The 19,308-nt window shown below is 46.6% G+C and overlaps 2 protein-coding genes across 2 annotated transcripts; one reads left to right on the top strand and one right to left on the bottom strand.

Moving 5' to 3' along the window:
• Positions 1–2,088: 2,088 nt before the first annotated feature.
• Positions 2,089–4,366, bottom strand: LOC120661968 (tol-Pal system protein TolB-like). The gene has a single exon (XM_039941002.1). The coding sequence runs from the start codon at positions 4,265–4,267 to the stop codon at positions 2,267–2,269; it is 2,001 nt and encodes a 666-aa protein (XP_039796936.1). The 5' UTR covers positions 4,268–4,366; the 3' UTR covers positions 2,089–2,266.
• Positions 4,367–6,176: 1,810 nt separating this feature from the next.
• On the top strand, positions 6,177–18,999 carry LOC120661967 (kinesin-like protein KIN-12E). The gene is made up of 33 exons (XM_039941001.1): positions 6,177–6,702; positions 7,086–7,241; positions 7,329–7,412; positions 7,493–7,612; positions 7,690–7,803; positions 7,881–7,973; positions 8,084–8,244; positions 8,308–8,382; positions 8,715–8,802; positions 8,900–8,958; positions 9,050–9,113; positions 9,197–9,262; positions 9,340–9,486; positions 9,577–9,681; positions 9,819–10,015; positions 10,152–10,221; positions 10,300–10,356; positions 10,580–10,659; positions 10,826–10,883; positions 10,955–11,011; positions 11,101–12,168; positions 12,705–13,904; positions 13,987–14,094; positions 14,376–14,527; positions 14,618–14,705; positions 14,796–14,870; positions 14,942–15,178; positions 17,682–17,780; positions 17,870–17,944; positions 18,032–18,090; positions 18,193–18,304; positions 18,462–18,554; positions 18,631–18,999. Exons 1-33 carry the CDS (start codon positions 6,280–6,282, stop codon positions 18,769–18,771), a joined length of 5,781 nt encoding a protein of 1,926 aa, XP_039796935.1. The 5' UTR covers positions 6,177–6,279; the 3' UTR covers positions 18,772–18,999.
• Positions 19,000–19,308: the final 309 nt, after the last annotated feature.

Raw genomic sequence — 19,308 nt, 5'->3', positions numbered from 1 at the left:
GACATCAGAATTCAGAACCAGTGATCCCGTGAGGCCGTGACGAGCTGCAGCAGCATTTGGTTTGTTCTGAAGTGGGCCGTGCTGTATTTCGTCCAAGAGAATGGGCTCAACTAGTTTACCGGCCCTTAAGGAAACGAGTTTTCCGGCCCAGTTGTGCAAAGCGACATGGACATGCGCTAGATAGCAAGCTACGTCTTTTTTTCATTTTTATATTTAAAAAAAAATTAAAATTTCAAAAATATATGACAGTTCCAAGAAATTTCAAAAATATCCCCTGTCGCCGATGGGGAGGGCGACAGGGGGCCTGTCGCCCATAAAAAAAATTACAAACAGGTCCCCAACGGCCGCGGCGCGGGGCTCGGCGGCGGGGCCGATCGCCCCCCAACGGGCGACAGGGTCCGCGCCCCCCTATATAAGCCCCCCCCCACACATTTTTCCTCCTCATTTGAGCACAAAAATTCCACCAAAAATCCAGAGAAAAAAAAGAGAGGGGTGAGGAGAAGGGAAGCGGCGAAACCCTGCCGGATTGCGCACTTGTGATCTGCAGGTAATTATATTTAACTTATGTATTTTTCCATTGATATTGTAGAGTAATTAAATTTAATTAGTGCTATAGTAGAACCAAATTAACTGGGATATGTCGTCATCCCAGTTAACACAACTTGGTGCTTGAGGTGTTGCAGCATGACTTGACGAACCTCCGGTCATCTGTTCTTGCGGAGGCCAAGTACTATCACCCGAAGATCTTCTCTACCTCCTTCGCCTAGTTTGCGGCATAAGTCCACCGAAAATACATACCAATTTACGAAAATTTGGTATCGATTTGTTAATCAACTCCGTGTCCTCGGGGTAATCCTAGCATATAATTCAACAACAATTTTACTATTTTATAAATATAGATTCCAAATGACGGATGGAATTAGAACTAAATGAGAGTTATCTTAATGTGCATCTCATACACCTCTGGCCGCATCCATATCTTACAAGAACTTTTTAAGAATCCAATGACATTAGGACGATTCGCTAGTTCACATACTCTCATGTATATATTCCGACGTTCTAGCAAGTGTCACTTTACATCTTCCGTTGTAATACCTCGAAACATTGTGAAATTTTTAAATTCTACTATTTTGGACAACACCATCTCTATCGTACCATCCGCTAATGGACCAAACTTCTTACTGATTAAAAGATGTGTCATGATATCAAGTATTATACTAGATTTTTCTTCGGTCCATGAAAATCCTCCAGAATTGGAGGCAGCCATTGCATTATGCTGTAATATCAATAAGGTACTGTCATTATAAATTTATAATTCTATATTTCACTATCCAAAAATTAATTCTATCCTCGAACTCGTACTTAAATTGTTCAACTATAGCATTAATTATATTAAATTGCTATACAATATCAATGGATTCAAATATATTTACCTGCTGATCACAAGTGCGTAATCCGGCAGGGCTTCGCCGCTTCCCTTTTCCTCACCCCTCTCTTTTTTCAAGATTTTTGGTGGAAGTTCCTATCTTTTTTTCTAAATTTTTGGTGGAATTTTTGGACTCAAATGAGGAGGGAATAGGGGTGGGGGGCTTATATAGAGGGGGGACCCTGTCGCCCGAGGGGGGCGACAGGCCCCCCCTGTCGCCTGTTGGGGGGGCGACCCCCCCGACGCGCGGACCCTGTCGCCCGAGGGGGGGCGACCGCCCCCCTTCCCTCCCGCCGCCGAGCCCGCGCCACGACCGTTGGGGGACCTATTTGTAAAATGTTTTTTTACAAAACAGGCCTGTCGCCCCCTGCCTGGGCGACAGGGGGCCTGTCGTCCTCCCCATGGGCGACGGGGGTATTTTTAAATTTTTTTGGAACGGCCATATATTTTTGAAATTTTATTTTTTAAAATATAAAAATGAAAAAAAAGGCCGCAAGCTACTCCATTTCTTTTGTGCAAGTGTAGTGTGCAAAGCAGCCCGAGCCACCTCGCAACAAAACACCATTACTTTTGTCCTCTTTTGATGTTACAGATAACGAAAGAAGCCCTCCGTACTCTAACCGACACTGTGACACATAACTTTACTTGACAAGCAGCGACGGTGCACAATGGAGTCCACGCAAGCAAACCATTTTTATTCATTCAGCAACGAAACAAAAGCGTCCCCAACAACATCATTATTGCTTCAACCCAGCTTATTAGTTCATAAGTCACGCACGCACGGAAAAAGCGAGCGCCATCACAGTCGTCGTTCATCATCAGGTAGTCCTCGCTCATACGTCATACGTCGCAGGTGAGCCACAGCGGCTCGTCGAACTGGCCCATCGGGTCCTCCCCGGCGGGCGCGCCCAGCGACAGCGCCTCCACCCCGAGCCCGAGCCCGAGCCCGGCGCTCGCGGGCCCCCACGCCGGCGTCCCGTTCTCGTAGGCGTTGCAGGTGAGGCGCAGGAGCCCCGACCCGTCGAGCCGGCACGCGTACAGGTCCCCGTACGGCTGGAACTGGTTGGGCCCCGAGATGGGCTCCGCCATCACGCCGCCGAGGTTCGCCGTGAACAGCAGCCACCGCGAGTCCGGGCTGAAGCACACGTGGTTGATCCGCTCCTGGTCCGCCTCCGCGCTGCCCTCGGGCCCGGCCACGTACACGCGCCGGAGCCCGGACCCGTCGGGCCGCACCAGGTAGATGCTGAACACCGCCGGGTTCGCCGGGTCGTGCCGGTTCGACGAGAACGCGATCAGCCTCCCGTCGGGGGACCAGCTCGGCATCGTGTCGATCCACTCGCCCTCCGTCAGCCGCCGCACGCCCTCCCCCTCCTCCTCGCCGCGCGCCGTGCCGATCACGTACAGGTTCTTGTGCCCCGTGCGCCCGGACCGGAACACCAGCCACCGCCCGCAGGGGGACACCGCCGGGAACGCGTCGTTCCCGGCCTCGGGCCGGGTGAGCGCCCTCACCGTCGCGCCCACCTCCTTGCGGTCGTCGGTGAGCTCGCTCGGGTCGAACTCCACCCGCGCGATCCGGACAGACGCCTTCGGGGTCTCGAAGATGGGGCCCGCCGAGGTGAACACAACCCCGCGCTCGGTCGGGCTCCACGTGGTGTAGAACAGCCCGGGCTCCCTGCTGATCGTCCACCGCCTGGTGCCGTCGGACCGGAGGACCATGACGCCCGGCGTCGCGAAGAAGTCGCCGTTCACGGCGATGTGCGACGCGTCGGGCGAGAAGGACGGGAACGTGCCGTTCACGCGGAGCATCCGGAGGGAGCTCACGGGGCTCCGCACCGGCTGCAGGTAGGGGACAACCGAGTCGCCCGGCGCGCCGGCACCGCGGAACCGGTGGTACCCGAGGCGCCCGCCCGACGGCGAGAAGAAGGGGTTGTAGTGGTGGAGCTCCGGGTTGAGGAGCTCGGTGAGCGGGGAGAAGCGCTCCGTCTCGAGGTCGAACAGCTCGATGTGCCGCTGCGCGCGGTCCTTCCGCCGCGTCGCGACCGCGATCCAGCGGCCCCCGCCGCGGCCGACCGCCGCGGGGGTGAAGCAGTGCAGCCCCGGCGGCGTCACGCGGCGCTCGCCGGCGCCGGTGGGCTCGAGGGTCTCCGGCGAGACGTCCACCCGGAACACGCTCCACCACCCGTCGTCGGCGACGCGGTGGAAGAAGAGCGTGCGCTCCCCGTGCCAGGTCGGCCACCCGCCCCGCTCCGCGACGACGACGCGGCGCGCCGGTTCGGCCGCGCGGAACACGGCGACCTCCGTCTCCAGGACCCGGAAGTCGAACGCCCAGGGCCGGTCCCCGTACGACGCGACGGCGACGAGGTCGCCGGACGCCGACACGGCGGGGCTCATGTCCACGACGTCCCGCGGCGTGACCCGCTCCACCGCCTCGCCCTCGCCGCCCAGCCCCGCCGCGTACACCGCCGCCCAGCTCCGGAACGGCCGGTCCAGCTTCTCGTGCGCGGAGACGAAGTACACCCGGCCGCCGCGCACCGTGGGGCGGTCGTGGAACAGGCTGCCCTCGGCCACCGGGAGCGGCTCGGGGCGCTTGGACCCCGGCCGGGACAGGAACAGGCCCGCGGCGCCAGTCCGCTCGGAGACGAACGCGACCGCGTCGCCGGCGTCGTCCGCGAACTGGGCGTTGAAGTTGACGGACACGCCGTCCGTGTGGCGCCGCTCGTCGAGCTCCGACGCGTCGGGGGCACCATCGTCCGAGGGGGCCGGCACGGCGACGGAGAAGACGTCGAAGCCGAAGCCGGAGACGCCGACGGAGGCGAAGAGGATCGTGCCCGTGGGCTCCATCGGGGTTCGGGAAGTGACTGGAAAGGTTTGGCTTGTGTGATGGACACGACACAACACGACTGATGGCGCGCGAGCCGTGAGCTGAGCTGGGAGTGAAGTACCGTTGTGTGGCCAGTATTTGTAGGTTAGTGGTGGGGCCGGGCGGAGTTAAGTCAACAGTGTCGATTTATTTTTTCTTGCACAATACTATTTATTCTACCAGCCAAACAGTCTCGTTATCTGCTTAGAACGTGGCTGACTCTGTTGGAGTGGTTGTCGGGGCACTGCAGTGATGAGTGTGATGTGGCGGGTGTGAACGAGCGTGTGGCAAACGGAATCTGTGGATCACGTAGCCGTGCACGATCCGCCGATCACCCGATCACGCCTGCGGGTAGAGCGTATCCTCTGAGCAGCTCGTGACAGAGCTAGGGGCCACCGGCCACGTCACTACAATGTGGAGTTTAGTGGCAGGGAGGTTAATTTTAGCTTCTAGCACGAAGCTGACGTGGTTAGAGAACGTGTTGCCTCTAAGTGGGAGGACGTGTAAAGTCAAAGCCATCGATGCTCTAAACTTGGGACTCCGCGAGCAGACAGCGGAGTGTGTACCTGACGCGAAAGGGGAGGAAAGTTCACGGCATTGCCTTTGCACAGGAGGTGTGTGTGAACGCAGGCGAGCAACAGGCCTGGTTGGCAGATTCGAGTTTTGGGTCAAGCCGTCAAGGACACAAGGATAATCCTACATCGTTTGAGCTTGGTTGCCAAGTAATCACGCTGTGTGCTTGCTCATCATCTGTTGGACTGACCATCCCACGTTACGCCAAGAAACTTTTTGGCGTCGGTGAGACCCTGAGGCGAGATGATCTTGCTGATCGTGCAGTCTTGCAGATGTGAACGCAGGCTCATCGTGGGACGATTCCGATTTCGGTCAAATTCGTGCAAAAGATAAGCTTCGCATGGGTGGTGTACTGGTGTGCATGCATCTGACAGGCATGGCCAATTCTGGGCCCGGCCATGATGTCGATCCAGAACTAGGCACGGCCAACAAGCTTCTAAGGCCCACACGGTAAGAGTATAAGAGGAGATGCCAATTCCAAGTGATGCTTGAAAACTCTGGAGCGATGCATTCTTGCTTGATCAGTAAATTATAATTCTTCTATCTTTTTGCTCATGAGGACTGGTAAAGGAAGAACAGAGAATTTATTCTCGCGCAAGGAATAGAGAGAGGATGTTAATATTTTATTGCATGTGGGACCATGTTCATAGATAGCACCGGTGCTGGGTTTTTTTCACACACTGCACCAATTTTAGCTTGATGCTTATTTTCTCTTTATATGATCCAATTATTTTAAGCATCACTAGCACATTCTGGAGGGCATAATAATGAGTCAATTCACAAAAAATATACTCCTGTGCAAATGCAAGTGACAAAATCTGACTATTATTTTAGCCGAGTTTTAGTAGGGAGTGTCATCATACAATGTTGTTTCAAATGGTGATGACATTCCTCTCTCGTTCTATGAAACTCCACCTCCTCTCTCGTTGTAAATGACTTTGCCGTATTAGCAAATTCTGATATGGTATGATGTTTAATGCTCATGATAATTCTACGATACTTCTAAAGGTCAATTTTAATGAGAATGTTATAAGAGTGTCATAAGAATTAAAATTGCTAATATGGTACTAGAAGAGAGTGCTATGGAAGTGTTATAGAGAGCGGATGGAAAGAACACTAATCTTCACCGTCTAACAACCAAAAGTGGAGATCACGATTAATGAACGAAGCTAAGCCAATGGCTTTCCCGATAACCATCTGTCAGCAACTGTATCAACGGTCGAGCCGGAAGCCCGGAAGCCTTCTTCAGATCCAGCTCCTGGCACGCACTCGCAGCTCAAATTTGAATTGGAGCGGAGGAGGGCCCGAAGACCAGGCAGACTCCATCGGCAATTACTGGTCGCCGCCGCCGACCGCCCCGCTCCCCACTCACTCTCTCGCCACCTCATTCCGCCGCATCACTGCCCCGCCCGCCTCCGCCATGGCCGCGCCCGGCGCCAGCGCCGGCGGCCGGCGCGCCTCCGCCTCGCGCCCCCGCCGCGCCTCCGCAGCGGCGGTGGAGTCCAACGAGAACGACGACCTCGCCGCCGCGCCCTCCTCTTCCTCCGCGTTGGCACACCCCGCCGCCTCAGTCCCGCATTTCTCGCTGCCCCCGAGGTCGCCGCTCGCGGCCATCGCGGATCCCGGGCGGAACCCGCGGTCCGCGCCGGTGACACCGAAGTCGTTGGCCGGCACGCCCAGGGCCTGCGCGGCGGGCACTGGGGCCAGGGACCGGACCTCGTCGATTGAGACGGCGAGGAGGGTGTTCGATCTCAGGGATGTCGTGGCGCCGGAGGTGCCACTGGAGGTGCCGCACTTCGAGCTCGACGAGGATCCCGCGTTCTGGAAGGATCGCAATGTGCAGGTCTGGGTGTCTATTGCTTGATCCTTTGCCCTCCGTGATGTTTTCCAGTAGAAGCAATACAGAAAGTACATAATCATCCTGTGTCAACTAGATTGGCAATCGTGCCCCCTAAATGCCTAATAATATAATAATGGATTAATGGTCCAAACGACGATCTAGTAATCCTTGTATTGGCTTAACTGGAAAATTGCAAACATCATATAATCATATCTAACCATCATGTAATGCCGAGTCATGCTCGTTGAGTTCTAACATTCCATTTACAGGGAGGTTGCATCACGCCAATTGTGATTAAATATTTGGCCAACTGGATAAACATACCAAACACTCGGTTTCTGAAGCTAATACAGTGAATGCTTAGACTTTTGATGTGGTTTCTACAGGTGTTGATACGGATAAGACCAATTAGTGATTCTGAGAATGCCTCTCATGGTCACAAAAGATGCTTGCTGCAGGATAGCTCAAAGACATTGAGCTGGACAGGACCTCCTGAAACATTGTTCACCTTTGATCATGTTGCATGTGAAACAATATCACAGGTGTCTAGTGTGCTAGCACTGTTTTCTATTCCTTTCTGGATCAGTGTCCCTTTAGCCTAAACAATGTTTTTTGTCAACAACATTTAGGAAAAACTATTCAGAGTTGTGGGTCTGCCAATGGTGGAGAACTGCATGTCTGGATACAATGGCTGTTTGTTTGCCTATGGTCAGGTAAGGCAAAATTGCACTATTATGTGCTTGCAGAAGAATTCATCTGAAATATATGTGGTTTGATAACTGTGTTTTTATAGACGGGAAGTGGAAAAACTTACACAATGATGGGAGAACTTGCCAAGTTGGGCAGTGAGCTTAGCAAGGATGCTGGCTTGACACCTCGCATCTTTGAATATCTGTTTGCACGGATAAATGAAGTAAGGCGTCTGTATGCCAGGTGAATAGTTTACTGAATTATTGTTGATTAATAAACTTAAATGTAACATTTTTTAAGGAAGAAGAGCGCCAGAGAGAAGAAAAGCTTAAATATATCTGCAAGTGCTCTTTTCTGGAGATTTACAATGAACAGATAACCGATCTACTTGAACCATCATCAACCAATCTTCAGGTGAGCTAATTACGAGTGGGAATTGCTTTGTCTTGTATGGACTGAATATGAAATCTGACATCTATTTTTCTCTGTAGATCCGTGAAGATATGAAGAAAGGCGTATATGTTGAAAATCTTATGGAATGTTATGTGTCTTCTGTTAAAGATGTTATGTTGCTATTGCTACAGGTGATAGAATGTTTACTTCTTTATTGTCCATCTTTTGGATCTGAATATCTAGGTGTTGTAATTGTTAATTGATAGCTTACTTCAATGAAGTTCCTAAAATATTTTTCTAGGGGGTTGCAAACAGGAAAATGGCTGCAACAAATATGAATAGCGAGAGCAGCCGCTCTCATAGTGTCTTTACATGTGTAATTGAGAGCCGTTGGGAAAGTGATTCAATGACACACCTCCGTTTTGGGAGGTTGAATTTGGTTGATCTTGCTGGTTCTGAGAGGTGAGTCACATGATAGTGTAGCAAACTTTTCTTGTTTCACACTATTGACTGTGTTCAAACTAGGCAGAAAAGCTCAGGTGCTGAAGGAGAACGCTTGAAAGAAGCTGCAAACATTAATAGATCATTATCAACCCTTGGGTAACCTTTTGTTCTCTGACAATGTTCTACATACTTTTTGGTGTTGATCATACTTTTTGGACCTGCACGTTATATCCAGCTGCGAGCATGCTGTATTTAGCAAGGCAAACTTCATGCTTATATTGTAATACTAGTATGTTAACTGTACTTTTTTTTATTTCATGAAAATGTCATGAAACTGCCCTATTTCATGACCAGATGAAGACTACTCGTGAATAATATATTTTTTACATTTTTAGAAAATAGCATATGCCTGGAAGTTCATAATTTCTGTAAACCTTTGTTATTATATCAGCATGTCACAATTATAATCCATCAATATCCTATTTCAGGCTTGTTATCATGAATCTAGTGGATGTTGCAAATGGGAAAAATCGTCATGTTCCCTATAGAGATTCCAGGCTTACATTTCTCCTCCAGGTTAAAATACAGAATAAGAGCAGCCCCCCCCCCCCCCCCCCCCCCCCCCCCGCGCGCACACACTTGCTTCCTCTAGCTCACTATCATATTTTGCCAGGATTCCTTGGGAGGGAACTCTAAAACAACAATTGTTGCAAATGTCAGCCCATCTATTTGGTATCCATCTTCCCTGTTTTTATTTTTGCTATTTAGTATTGTTAACAATGTGTTTCACGCTTTGACCAATCTATGAATTACTCTATTGCAGTTCTTCCAGTGAGACATTGAGTACCTTGAAGTTTGCTCAACGTGCAAAGCTGATTCAAAATAATGTACCTATTCAAGTATATCAAATTTTCAATATATGGGAACTTTTCCTTGTTGACTTAATTGGGGATTCATCTACTTATTCTAGGCAAAAGTAAATGAAGACGCTTCTGGAGATATTATGGCTTTACAAAGGCAGATAGAGGAATTAAAGGTAAAGATTGTTTATGCAAAACTCCTTTATCAAATTAGAGGTGATTCTTTGTATAATGCATGACTTCATCCTAACAGGATCAACTGACATGCTTGAAGAAGCAACAAAGTTGTCCTGGATCACCTGGCTTGCAGCTGCTTGATTCAGACTTTGCAAATGAATTCAAAACTTTGTGTGGAATAGATGATCAACCAGACTGTGATCTGAATATCCTAAAGCAAAAGGTCACAGTGCATGATTTGCCCTTTTGGTAAATTATGATAACTATATATATAGTAACACATATAACTAACTACTCATACATTTAATAACAGGTTAGTCATCTAGAAGATGTCCTGGTTGGGAGCCTCAGGAGAGAGAAATCAGCAGAGACCAAGATTGGGAAACTGGAAGCGGAAATACATCATTTGAACCGTTTGGTAATACTAACATTCTATTGAAGATATCTCAACTGCATCAAAGAAGAGAACTATCTGTTTTCATACTGATACTACCTTTCTTCTTATATGGAAGACTAGTGTATGCCTTTTCATACTGATACTATCTGTTTTGAAAGGTCAACCTGATGGAATCTGATGCACAACTCTTGAGGCGGAGCCTTGAACTACATGGTGAAAAACAAAAATTACACTCAATGGATGAAAATGCTGCATTGTCCCAGGAAGTTCAGCTGTTGCAAGCACAAATCATTGAGAATCCTCAATTGACTCACTTTGCTTTGGAAAACAAGAGATTGATTGAGGAACTTACAATGTAATGTTTCACTAGTAAAGTTTTGAATTCCTAGTGTTTTTTGTTGCAGACAACAAATTTTACATAGTAACTTGGGATCTTTTGTGCATTTGTCGAATAAACCGGTTGCAGCTTATTCTACTTTACTGACATACAGGTTTCAAAACTTCTACAAGCAAGGGGAAAGAGAGATGTTATTGACAGAGATATCTCTCTTGCGCAATCATGTATATTCAACCTTCCAGAGTTTTTCTTTCATTTTCTTTCAAATCTTACATGCTATTCTGATACTTCTCCTTCTGTAGTTCCTTCATATTCTTGAGCAGAAATACACAACAGCTCCAAAAAATGTAGAAACTCAGGTGCGTTCTTGTTGGTTTTGGTTCATTACTTATTTGCATCGACGTGGTTCCTGTTCTCTGTTGCTAAGGAAGCCAGAAGCTTAGCCTAAAACTTTATCAAGCAATATAATGATATTATAACATGTAAGGGAAAGTAGGATAACTTGAAAGTTAGCTTAGTTTGCCTCAACACATAAGAGGAACAGCCTAAGTTTATTTTTCTAATTGGATGCGATGGCTTTAGGGTGATGAGATCATCAAGGAGCTTGATAACTGCAGGAAGGAACTGGATGCATGCTTAGAAAACAATGTTCTGTTAGCTCGGTGAGTACTTTTACATCTAATCCTACATCTTGATGTATATTTACACATATATAGTTTTTTTTATTATCATGAACTACTTCTTATGTTAACTGTTACATACCTTATGTCTACTTGTTTCTGGGACTAAACAATCTAATAATCAATTGACCATTCGTGTGGATCGCAGTGAAGTAAATAAGCTTAGCTGTGAACTGATACAATACCAGAAGCCTTGCACAAATCAAGTAAGTATGCATCTTCACAACCTCCAATTAATCACCGCTTGGATGCTCATATTCTTTCATCATATTTTCAGGTTGCTCCTGAGGCAAAGGATAATGTTGTGGCCACAAGCATTAATCCGATGCAAAATGTGGGATATTTACTCTTTTCTTGTATATAACTCATAACCATAGGTCTACACATGGCTTACATTTTTCTGTTTTTTTGAATTCATAACAGGATCCTCGACAGAATTTTTCAAATTTATCATCAAATGATGTTAACAAGCAGTTCATGAACACAGGGACCATGACTAATATTTCAGAATCATTTCAACTTGAGTTACCTTATGAAATTGATAGCGAAGATCTGGAGTCACCTTCTCATTTGCATGATCCAGAAACATGTGATTTCAGGGATCCAACAACAGTGTCAGAGTATGATGGTGTATTGTCTCCATGCTTCAACTTTGCTATGGCATCTTCGCATAATGTACTTGAAAGAAATACTGTTCTAAATGAGGTGAATTTTCTAGAGAAAGACGACAAACATCATGTCTATGAAAAAGCTCCAGAGATGGGTATACATTTACATGGCGAGACTTTATTGTGTCAAGAGAATGAAATAGTGAACTCAGCGAATCATCAATCACAGGATGAGTTGGAGCACCTTAAAAGAACAAATCAAGAGCTCAAAGAGAAGCTAGTCATTATGTCTGAAGAAAGTAGCAGGCTTTCAGAGATTATTGTTGCAAAAGATGTAGAAATTGCTTCTCTGTCTGAAGATTGGGAGGCTGCTATTTTTGATCTAACAAGCTTCTTAACAGATGGATGTAGATCACTAGATGATGCATATCAGAATATTGATAATATGATTAGCTCATTTCCTCACAGTAATAGTTCTGTAAGTGAACATGTGGAGAAGGCTATGAAGGTTAGCATTGATAAGGAAAAGATGATCTTCAAACTTCAAATTGAACTACAGGCTGCACAGAAAATTGGCAGGGAAGTGAAGGAAAAGTTGCACATTTTAAGAGGTGCAACTCTTGCAATTACTGAAGCTCAGCGGTTGGATAATGAAGAAAGCTCTAAGGAAGAACTGAAGCTAGTAGGTTTATCACACCAAAAGGATTGTATAATACAAGAACTAAAGAACAATTTTGAAGCACAAAAATGTCTCTCTGCAGAAACATTAGCAGGACATTCTTGTGATGACCCAATATTGCCTGATAGTTCAGTTGACATGATTGAGGAACATCCTGATGATCAAAATCGACCAACAGTCAGTCAAGCTGATCCAGATTATCAAGTAAGCTCCAAGCTAATCAACAGCCACATACAATGTTTGGAAGTATGCATCTGTTGTGTTGTGTGAATGGTCGAAGATATTATTTGCAAAGACAAACTAACCTGGTGAAAACAAGCAATTATTGACTTTAACCTTTCAGAATGCATTGTTTCTCATTAAACTGACTGAATCCATTATCCAAGTTCCTACCTGCCCTCATTGTCACCACAGCATGCACTTTAACCTTTCAGAATGCATTGTTTCTCATTAAACATAGCAATTTGTATAATCTTGCTTCAAAAAACAATTTGTATAATCAATATGCTTCTACAGATGAACAAAATGCTTTATCTCCCATAACATCTGTAAACATATAGTTTTAAAAGGGCGATGACATCAGCATCACCAACTAAAATATGTAACAGAAATTGTGTTTGCTTGAAATTCTATATGCACAGAAAAGTTACAGCTTTCTTCGTACACCACAGCTAATGTTTTCTTTCTGGGTCATGAAAATCTGATCGATAATGTGGAATGTCATTGTGTTAAACTTGCAGTCAAAGCTTGACAGTGTGATACATCTTGTTGAAGACAAGTCAAATAAGGTTCTCACTTTATTTTCAAATTTTGAGGCGTCTCAAGAAACTACGGAAGAGGCTGAACTTGTGCTTTCAGCTCTGTTGAAGGTCAATGAAGAATTGAAACTTGAAAGAGATAATTGCAGGCAAGCGGTGGAACTGTTATTGTCTGAGAAAACTTCTTTGATCAGTGAGTTGAAGGAACTTGAAGCATCAAGTTCTTGTGCATCACAGAAGTATGACAAATTGCATCAACAGATAAATGATTTTGTAGTAGAGATGGCAAAGCTTGCTGCTATAATAAGGGGGTCGTTTCAACAAATGCAAAGGTTCTCTGCAGGAGAACTCTTTGCTCTTTGCTCGGAGATTATTACTTTTGGCCAAGAATTAAAGAGATGTATCAGTGAGTCAAGGTCATATATAGTTGACATGGTATCACTTATAGAAGAAAAAGGCATATATACAAAGCAGTTCTGGCACCTCAATGCAAATGCTTGTGGGTCTGCATGTCAACCGGTAGAGTCGCACTGTCAATGTGGTAGCAGTAAACCTGACTTTTCTCGATCTGATTATAGCACAGATTATGCATCGCTCAGAAGAGAGTTTGACAGGAAGAGTAATATTGCAGAGGGATTGTCTTTTGACCTAAAACTACTTCAAGAGTATACCTCAAACGCGAAAGATATGAAAGATAAAGCTGATGAAATATCTACTGCGCTTATAAACATTCAGAGAGAAGTAGATATGAAAACTAATGCAATGGAAAACATGTTGGAAAAGCAAAAGGCACTTGATGAAGAACTGGCTGAAAATGGTGCTGAACTCGCAATTTTAAGATCAGAGTTAGAGCAATCTCAAAGTTTATCATCAGCACTATTGAAGGAGAACAAAGATCTGAGAGTGATGTTGGACGAGGAAATTGTGAAGAGTAGTGAAATAAAAGTGCTGTTGGAAGACAAAGATGGTATCATAGAGGGATTGGAGAGCCAAATACTTCTGCTAAATTGTTCCGAAGTGGGGCAGTTGATGTCAGATATTGAAGAATTAAATAATAGCATTAAAATAATGAGTAGTGATAAGGAAAATCTCCAGGCAGAGATACTTACGTTAAGGAACAAGCTTGAGATGGCAATGGCTTTATCTGAGGAAAATGAAGCTGCTGCTATTGAAGCTCGTCAAGTAAGTGTTCTCTATTTGGTTTTTGCCCCACCCATAACTCTGAATTTAATTGAAAATGGGTTCGCTTGTCATGCTTTTGTAGACTGCAGAGACTAGTAAAATCTATGCTGAAGAGAAAGAGGAGGAGGTTAAGATTCTTGAACGATCTGTTGAGGAGCTTGAAGGAACTATAACTGTACTCGAGGAAGAGGTAGGCTCTTTATTCTCTTTTTCCTTCGGTGCTTTCTCTTATTATCAGACAACATGTCACAATGAAATACATTATACATGGTTGCTAAATAGGATTGTAATTCATATATCACATTGATTCGAATCAAGCAACACTAGAAGCACAAAGTTTCTATTTTCCATTAGACTTAAGAGCTTGTCTGATGTAACCATGCATGGATTAGTGTGCGAACAAGGAGAATCATTGACTCGTATACTTTTTTGCACAGTATTAGCTATAACACATTCTTGTTTTCACTAAAGGTATGCAACCTTAAAGAGGAAGTAAGGAACTATCAACTACATAAACAGTCTGAAGACCAATTACAAGCTGTTGATGACATGCTTGCTGTAGAAAAAGCATCAAAATGTAATGCTGCTGAGGAATTTTGTCAAGGGAAATGTCGTCTAGAAAAGTAAGAATTCTATTCAACTGTTTTTTTGTAGTGAGGCCCGCATAAGATCTCTCTGTGAGCTTGTTTCACTTGATTCCTTTTTCAACATAGGAGATTGCAAGCTGAGATTCTTGCACATCAAGATGTTAGAAAGAAGATAGAAGGTTTCATGATGGAAGCAAAACGTAAAGATGATGAGGTGCATGCCGAACTTATGCACAACTATTTCAGTTTTTGAACCCTGTCTCCTCTTAAATAATCTACCAATACCTACATTCCATTTATACAGATTAGGCAATACAAAGAGCATATTGCTGAGTTGGTCCTGCATTCAGAAGCACAATCTTTGTTGTATCAGGAGAAGGTATGGAACACTGCTATACTATTTTATAACTATTCGTTACTGCAGATATGCTAATAGTTCTTTTTGTACAGTATCATGAGTTGGAGCAAATGGTTTCTAGACAGAAGTTTGGTCCACATGAATCTAATTCTGAGACTGTCCATGCCAAAATTGAAAAGCCTTTGGGGAGAGCAAGAGGATCTGGTTCGCCTTTCCGGTGCATATCTAGCATTATTCAACAAATGAACTCTGAGAAGGATCAGGAAATCTCAGTGGCACGCCAACGTATTGAAGAACTCGAAGGGTTGGTTAGTGGTAAACAGAAAGAGGTAAATTTGTTCCTTTGCTATTGAGAGCAGTTTGGATTGAACTATTTAGCACTGGTCAGTCGTGATGTATTTTTAAAATTGGAATGTATCGTCTCAAATTGTCGCATTGTTTCTGTTGTGTAAGGTTATAATGAGGTTTACTATGCTTACTGGTCTGAATTTCATATCTATGTCACCATGCAAGCTAGTTGGTTGAAACCATTGCTTAAAAAAGGCTTAAGCCTTAATGATGTGAACATTACTACAAAATATTGTGCATGTGATAATAATTTGAGAACTTCTCATTTCTTCAATGATCCTCTCAGAAAAAATATACTAGTGACCATGCTCCATCTCTTCATGGTCAATTGTAAATCACAATATCAGAAAAACTCAATGTCTAATATTAACAACATCCCTAAAGCTTATTGTTGGAGTATATTGAGCCCATGTGTATAGAGGCCCATCTAGAGGCCCATGTATTGGATCTATATATACCCACCCATCTAGGGTTGGATGAATAGAGGAATTATTCCCGTCTAGCTTGTGAGAAGCGGTGGCGGAGGTGTACCACCCCCCGGTCCTCCATCGGGATCCTCGGCATATCCATCCCATGGTGACTCGGCGGATGGCGTCCCAGGCCGCGACTCTCTCCGCCACCGAGGGAGAGCTGCGGGTCTCTCCGGTACCCTCCTCTGTCCGCGATGCCTTGGCGGATCCTCACTGGCGTCGCGCGATGGAAGAGGAGTACGCGGCTCTTCTTGCCAACCAGACGTGGGACCTCGTGCCGCGTCCGTCTGGTTGCAATGTGGTGACTGGCAAGTGGATCTGGACGCATAAGCGTCGGGCTGACGGCACACTGGAGCGTTACAAGGCTCGCTGGGTTCTCCGGGGGTTCACTCAGCGGCCTGGTGTGGATTATGATGAGACTTTCAGCCCGGTTGTGAAGCCCGCTACGGTGCGTACGGTCCTCTCACTTGCGCTCTCGCGCACTTGGCCTGTGCATCAGCTGGACGTGAAGAATGCATTTCTTCATGGCACCTTGTCAGAGACTGTTTACTGCTCTCAGCCTGCGGGATTTGTGGACTCGAGTCGTCCGGATATGGTCTGCCGGCTCAACAAGTCTCTCTATGGACTGAAGCAGGCTCCACGGGCTTGGTACTCTCGGTTCGCCACGTTCTTGCTGACACTGGGGTTCACCGAGGCCAAGTCTGACACGTCTCTCTTCATCTACCGCCGTGGGGATGAGACGGCATATCTGCTGCTATATGTCGATGATATTGTGCTCACAGCTTCCAGTCAGCAGTTGCTTCAGAGTGTCATCTCCTCTCTGCAGCAGGAGTTCGCTATGAAGGATCTTGGTCAGCTCCACCACTTCTTGGGCGTCACTGTTGAGCCTCGCCCGTCTGGTCTCCTTCTGCACCAGCGGCAGTACGCCCTCGATATTCTGGAGCGGGCTGGGATGACTGATTGCAAGCCCTGCTCCACTCCAGTCGACACTCAGGCGAAACTGTCTGCTGATCTGGGTGATCCGGTGGCTGACCCTACAGCCTACCGGAGTCTGGCCGGCGCTTTGCAGTACCTCACTTTCACCAGGCCGGACCTCACCTACGCTGTTCAGCAGGTCTGTCTCCACATGCATGATCCCCGGGAGTCACACCTTGCTGCGCTGAAGCGTCTCCTCCGGTACGTCCGTGGCACTGTGGACCTCGGCCTGGTACTTCACCGCTCGTCCTCTGCTGAGCTGGTGGTCTACACCGACGCTGACTGGGCTGGCTGCCCGGACACTCGTCGCTCCACCTCTGGCTACGCCGTCTTCCTGGGCGGCAACCTGGTCTCCTGGTCGTCCAAGCGGCAGCCGGTTGTCTCCCACTCTAGTGCCGAGGCGGAGTACCGGGCTGTCGCTAACGGCGTGTCGGAGGCGTCCTGGTTGCGACAGCTCTTGGCGGAGCTCCACAGCCCGCTCGCCAAGAGCACGCTCGTCTACTGCGACAACGTCAGCGCCGTGTATCTCTCCACCAACCCCGTCCAGCATCAGCGGACGAAGCACGTGGAGATCGACCTACACTTCGTGCGCGACAGAGTCGCCATCGGCGATGTTCGGGTACTCCATGTCCCGACTACCTCTCAGTTTGCTGACATCTTCACGAAGGGGCTGCCCTCGTCGACCTTCTCGGAGTTTCGATCCAGCCTCAACGTAGCCGGTGGCTAGTTGTGGCTGCGGGGGGTATTAGTCCTTTTGTGCTCCACTTGTACTCTCATCTTGTCCAGTCTTGAACACCGCTGCGTCGGTTGTTCAGACTGCGGGGGGGTGTTAGCTTTCTTGTTGTCCAGTCTTGAACACCGCTGCGCCGGTAGTTCAGACTGCGGGGGGGTGTTGGAGTATATTGAGCCCATGTGTATAGAGGCCCATCTAGAGGCCCATGTATTGGATCTATATATACCCACCCATCTAGGGTTGGATGAATAGAGGAATTATTCCCGTCTAACACTTATGCTAATATGTTTTCCTTCTTGAGCATAGATATGCTTGCTGACATCGAGACTGGCCGCTGTGGATACCATGACGCATGATATTATAAGGGAACTACTTGGCGTCAAACTAGACATGACAAACTATGCTGTAAGTGGCAGAAGTTTCTCCAGGCTGTTAGATATTAGGTGTTATTGTTAAGCAGTTTGCTTAGTGAGATTTGTTGTTCACATGTCTAGAATTTGCTTGACCAAGAAGAGCTGCAGAAGTTGTTAATAGCATCTCAGCAACAAGTTGAACAATCAAAGGCAAAGGTAGGCCACTAACAAATCTATGTTTTACTAAGTTGCATCATACAGTGAGATGGCATTCCTCATTTTTCATCTGTTTTACCTCTGCAGGATGCAGAACTCGAGGTGCTCAAAGAAGAACTTGGTCATCTCATTATGGAAAGGGACAGGTGAAACTTCTACTCCTGAATTGTTCATCTGATTCTTTTTGCTTTTAGCTGAAATTACTAAATAAAGTGATCATGCTGGATTTTTTTTTTTTTTGCTTCAAGCTTGCTTGATGACATGGACCAAAGGAAGACAGATCTATTGGAGACTCAACTGCTAGTTGAACAGCTTGAGCAGCGGGAGCAAATGTTGGAAGCACAGATAGACATGTTGCAGGTCTGCATTCAAGAACTTCCTTCCCGATATCGTTCTGCTACTGACCTGCTAGTTATATGGGAATCGGAAATTTTGAGATTGAAACGTGGACAACATATTGCTCTGTTAAGCCTTCCCAGACTGACTAATGCTAATCTGTACTTGTGCCTTCTTGTAGATGGAGAAAGATAACCTTCAACAGAAGATCATGGAAATGGACGAGACCATGGAACTGCTACTCGGATCGAACCAAGATACAAATCCACGAATGGTGAGACACCTTCACCAGAAATGCTGACCATTTGGCGGTTAATTATGCGTCCTGATTACCGAAACATTTTCTGCAGGGTGATAACCAGCATCATGGCAGCAGCGAGTTCAGCAGGAGGCTAGCCAAGTCGGACATGCTCCTCTCCCACGCGAGGCACGAACACTCTCGCAGCCACGCGACCAGAAGCTCGAGGACGCATCACGGCCGACATCGCTGAAGGATTGCTGGTGCATTAGCCACTTAGCCGTCGGACACTGCTTGTGTTTGCAGATTGGCAGCGGCGCGGCCTCGCTTGCTGGGACTGTACAGATTGTTTTGAGAGCTGTAAGGTCCAAATGGCATTGACTAGAAGAAACCTTACACGTGTACATCACGCCTGTAAATTTGATAATGCAATGTACGCGTTGCTGCTTGTGTGTAGAGTTGCCATTGCATGCCCCTACTACATGAACCGGCTCAAAATGACACGATCTCACCTAGATCGTTTCTCACTTGTACAATTGTGACCTAGGGTTACGGCTCCAGTTGAAGCCGGATGGCTATCACAGGGCTCTGAAGTTCTGAACCTTTGCTAAATTTCAGCTTACTGGTCATCAACAACAGGAATGTTCAGAACTCTAGAAATGGATGGATGTGCGGGTTCTCGAATCATGCAGACTCTTCGAGACGCAAATCACAATGCGTCACAAAGCTCCTGTTAATTATGACGATGGAGTTTTTTTTAGGCTCGACACTTATATAAAGTCATCGAATA

The sequence above is a fragment of the Panicum virgatum genome, chromosome 2N (genome assembly GCF_016808335.1).
Source record: "Panicum virgatum strain AP13 chromosome 2N, P.virgatum_v5, whole genome shotgun sequence".
Classification (NCBI taxonomy): domain Eukaryota; kingdom Viridiplantae; phylum Streptophyta; class Magnoliopsida; order Poales; family Poaceae; genus Panicum; species Panicum virgatum.
Note: the sequence above shows the minus strand (reverse complement) of the source record. Positions and strands in the feature narration are given on the sequence as shown.

What these genes read in the sequence shown, in the direction of transcription:
- LOC120661968 (XM_039941002.1), bottom strand. Translation starts at nt 4,267, where the DNA reads ATGGAGCCCACGGGCACGATCCTCTTCGCCTCCGTCGGCGTCTCCGGC.
- LOC120661967 (XM_039941001.1), top strand. Translation starts at nt 6,280, where the DNA reads ATGGCCGCGCCCGGCGCCAGCGCCGGCGGCCGGCGCGCCTCCGCCTCG. An exon ending in CAAAGCTGATTCAAAATAAT is followed by an intron (nt 9,114 to 9,196) that starts GTACCTATTCAA and finishes TACTTATTCTAG; the next exon opens with GCAAAAGTAAATGAAGACGC. An exon ending in AAGATACAAATCCACGAATG is followed by an intron (nt 18,555 to 18,630) that starts GTGAGACACCTT and finishes CATTTTCTGCAG; the next exon opens with GGTGATAACCAGCATCATGG.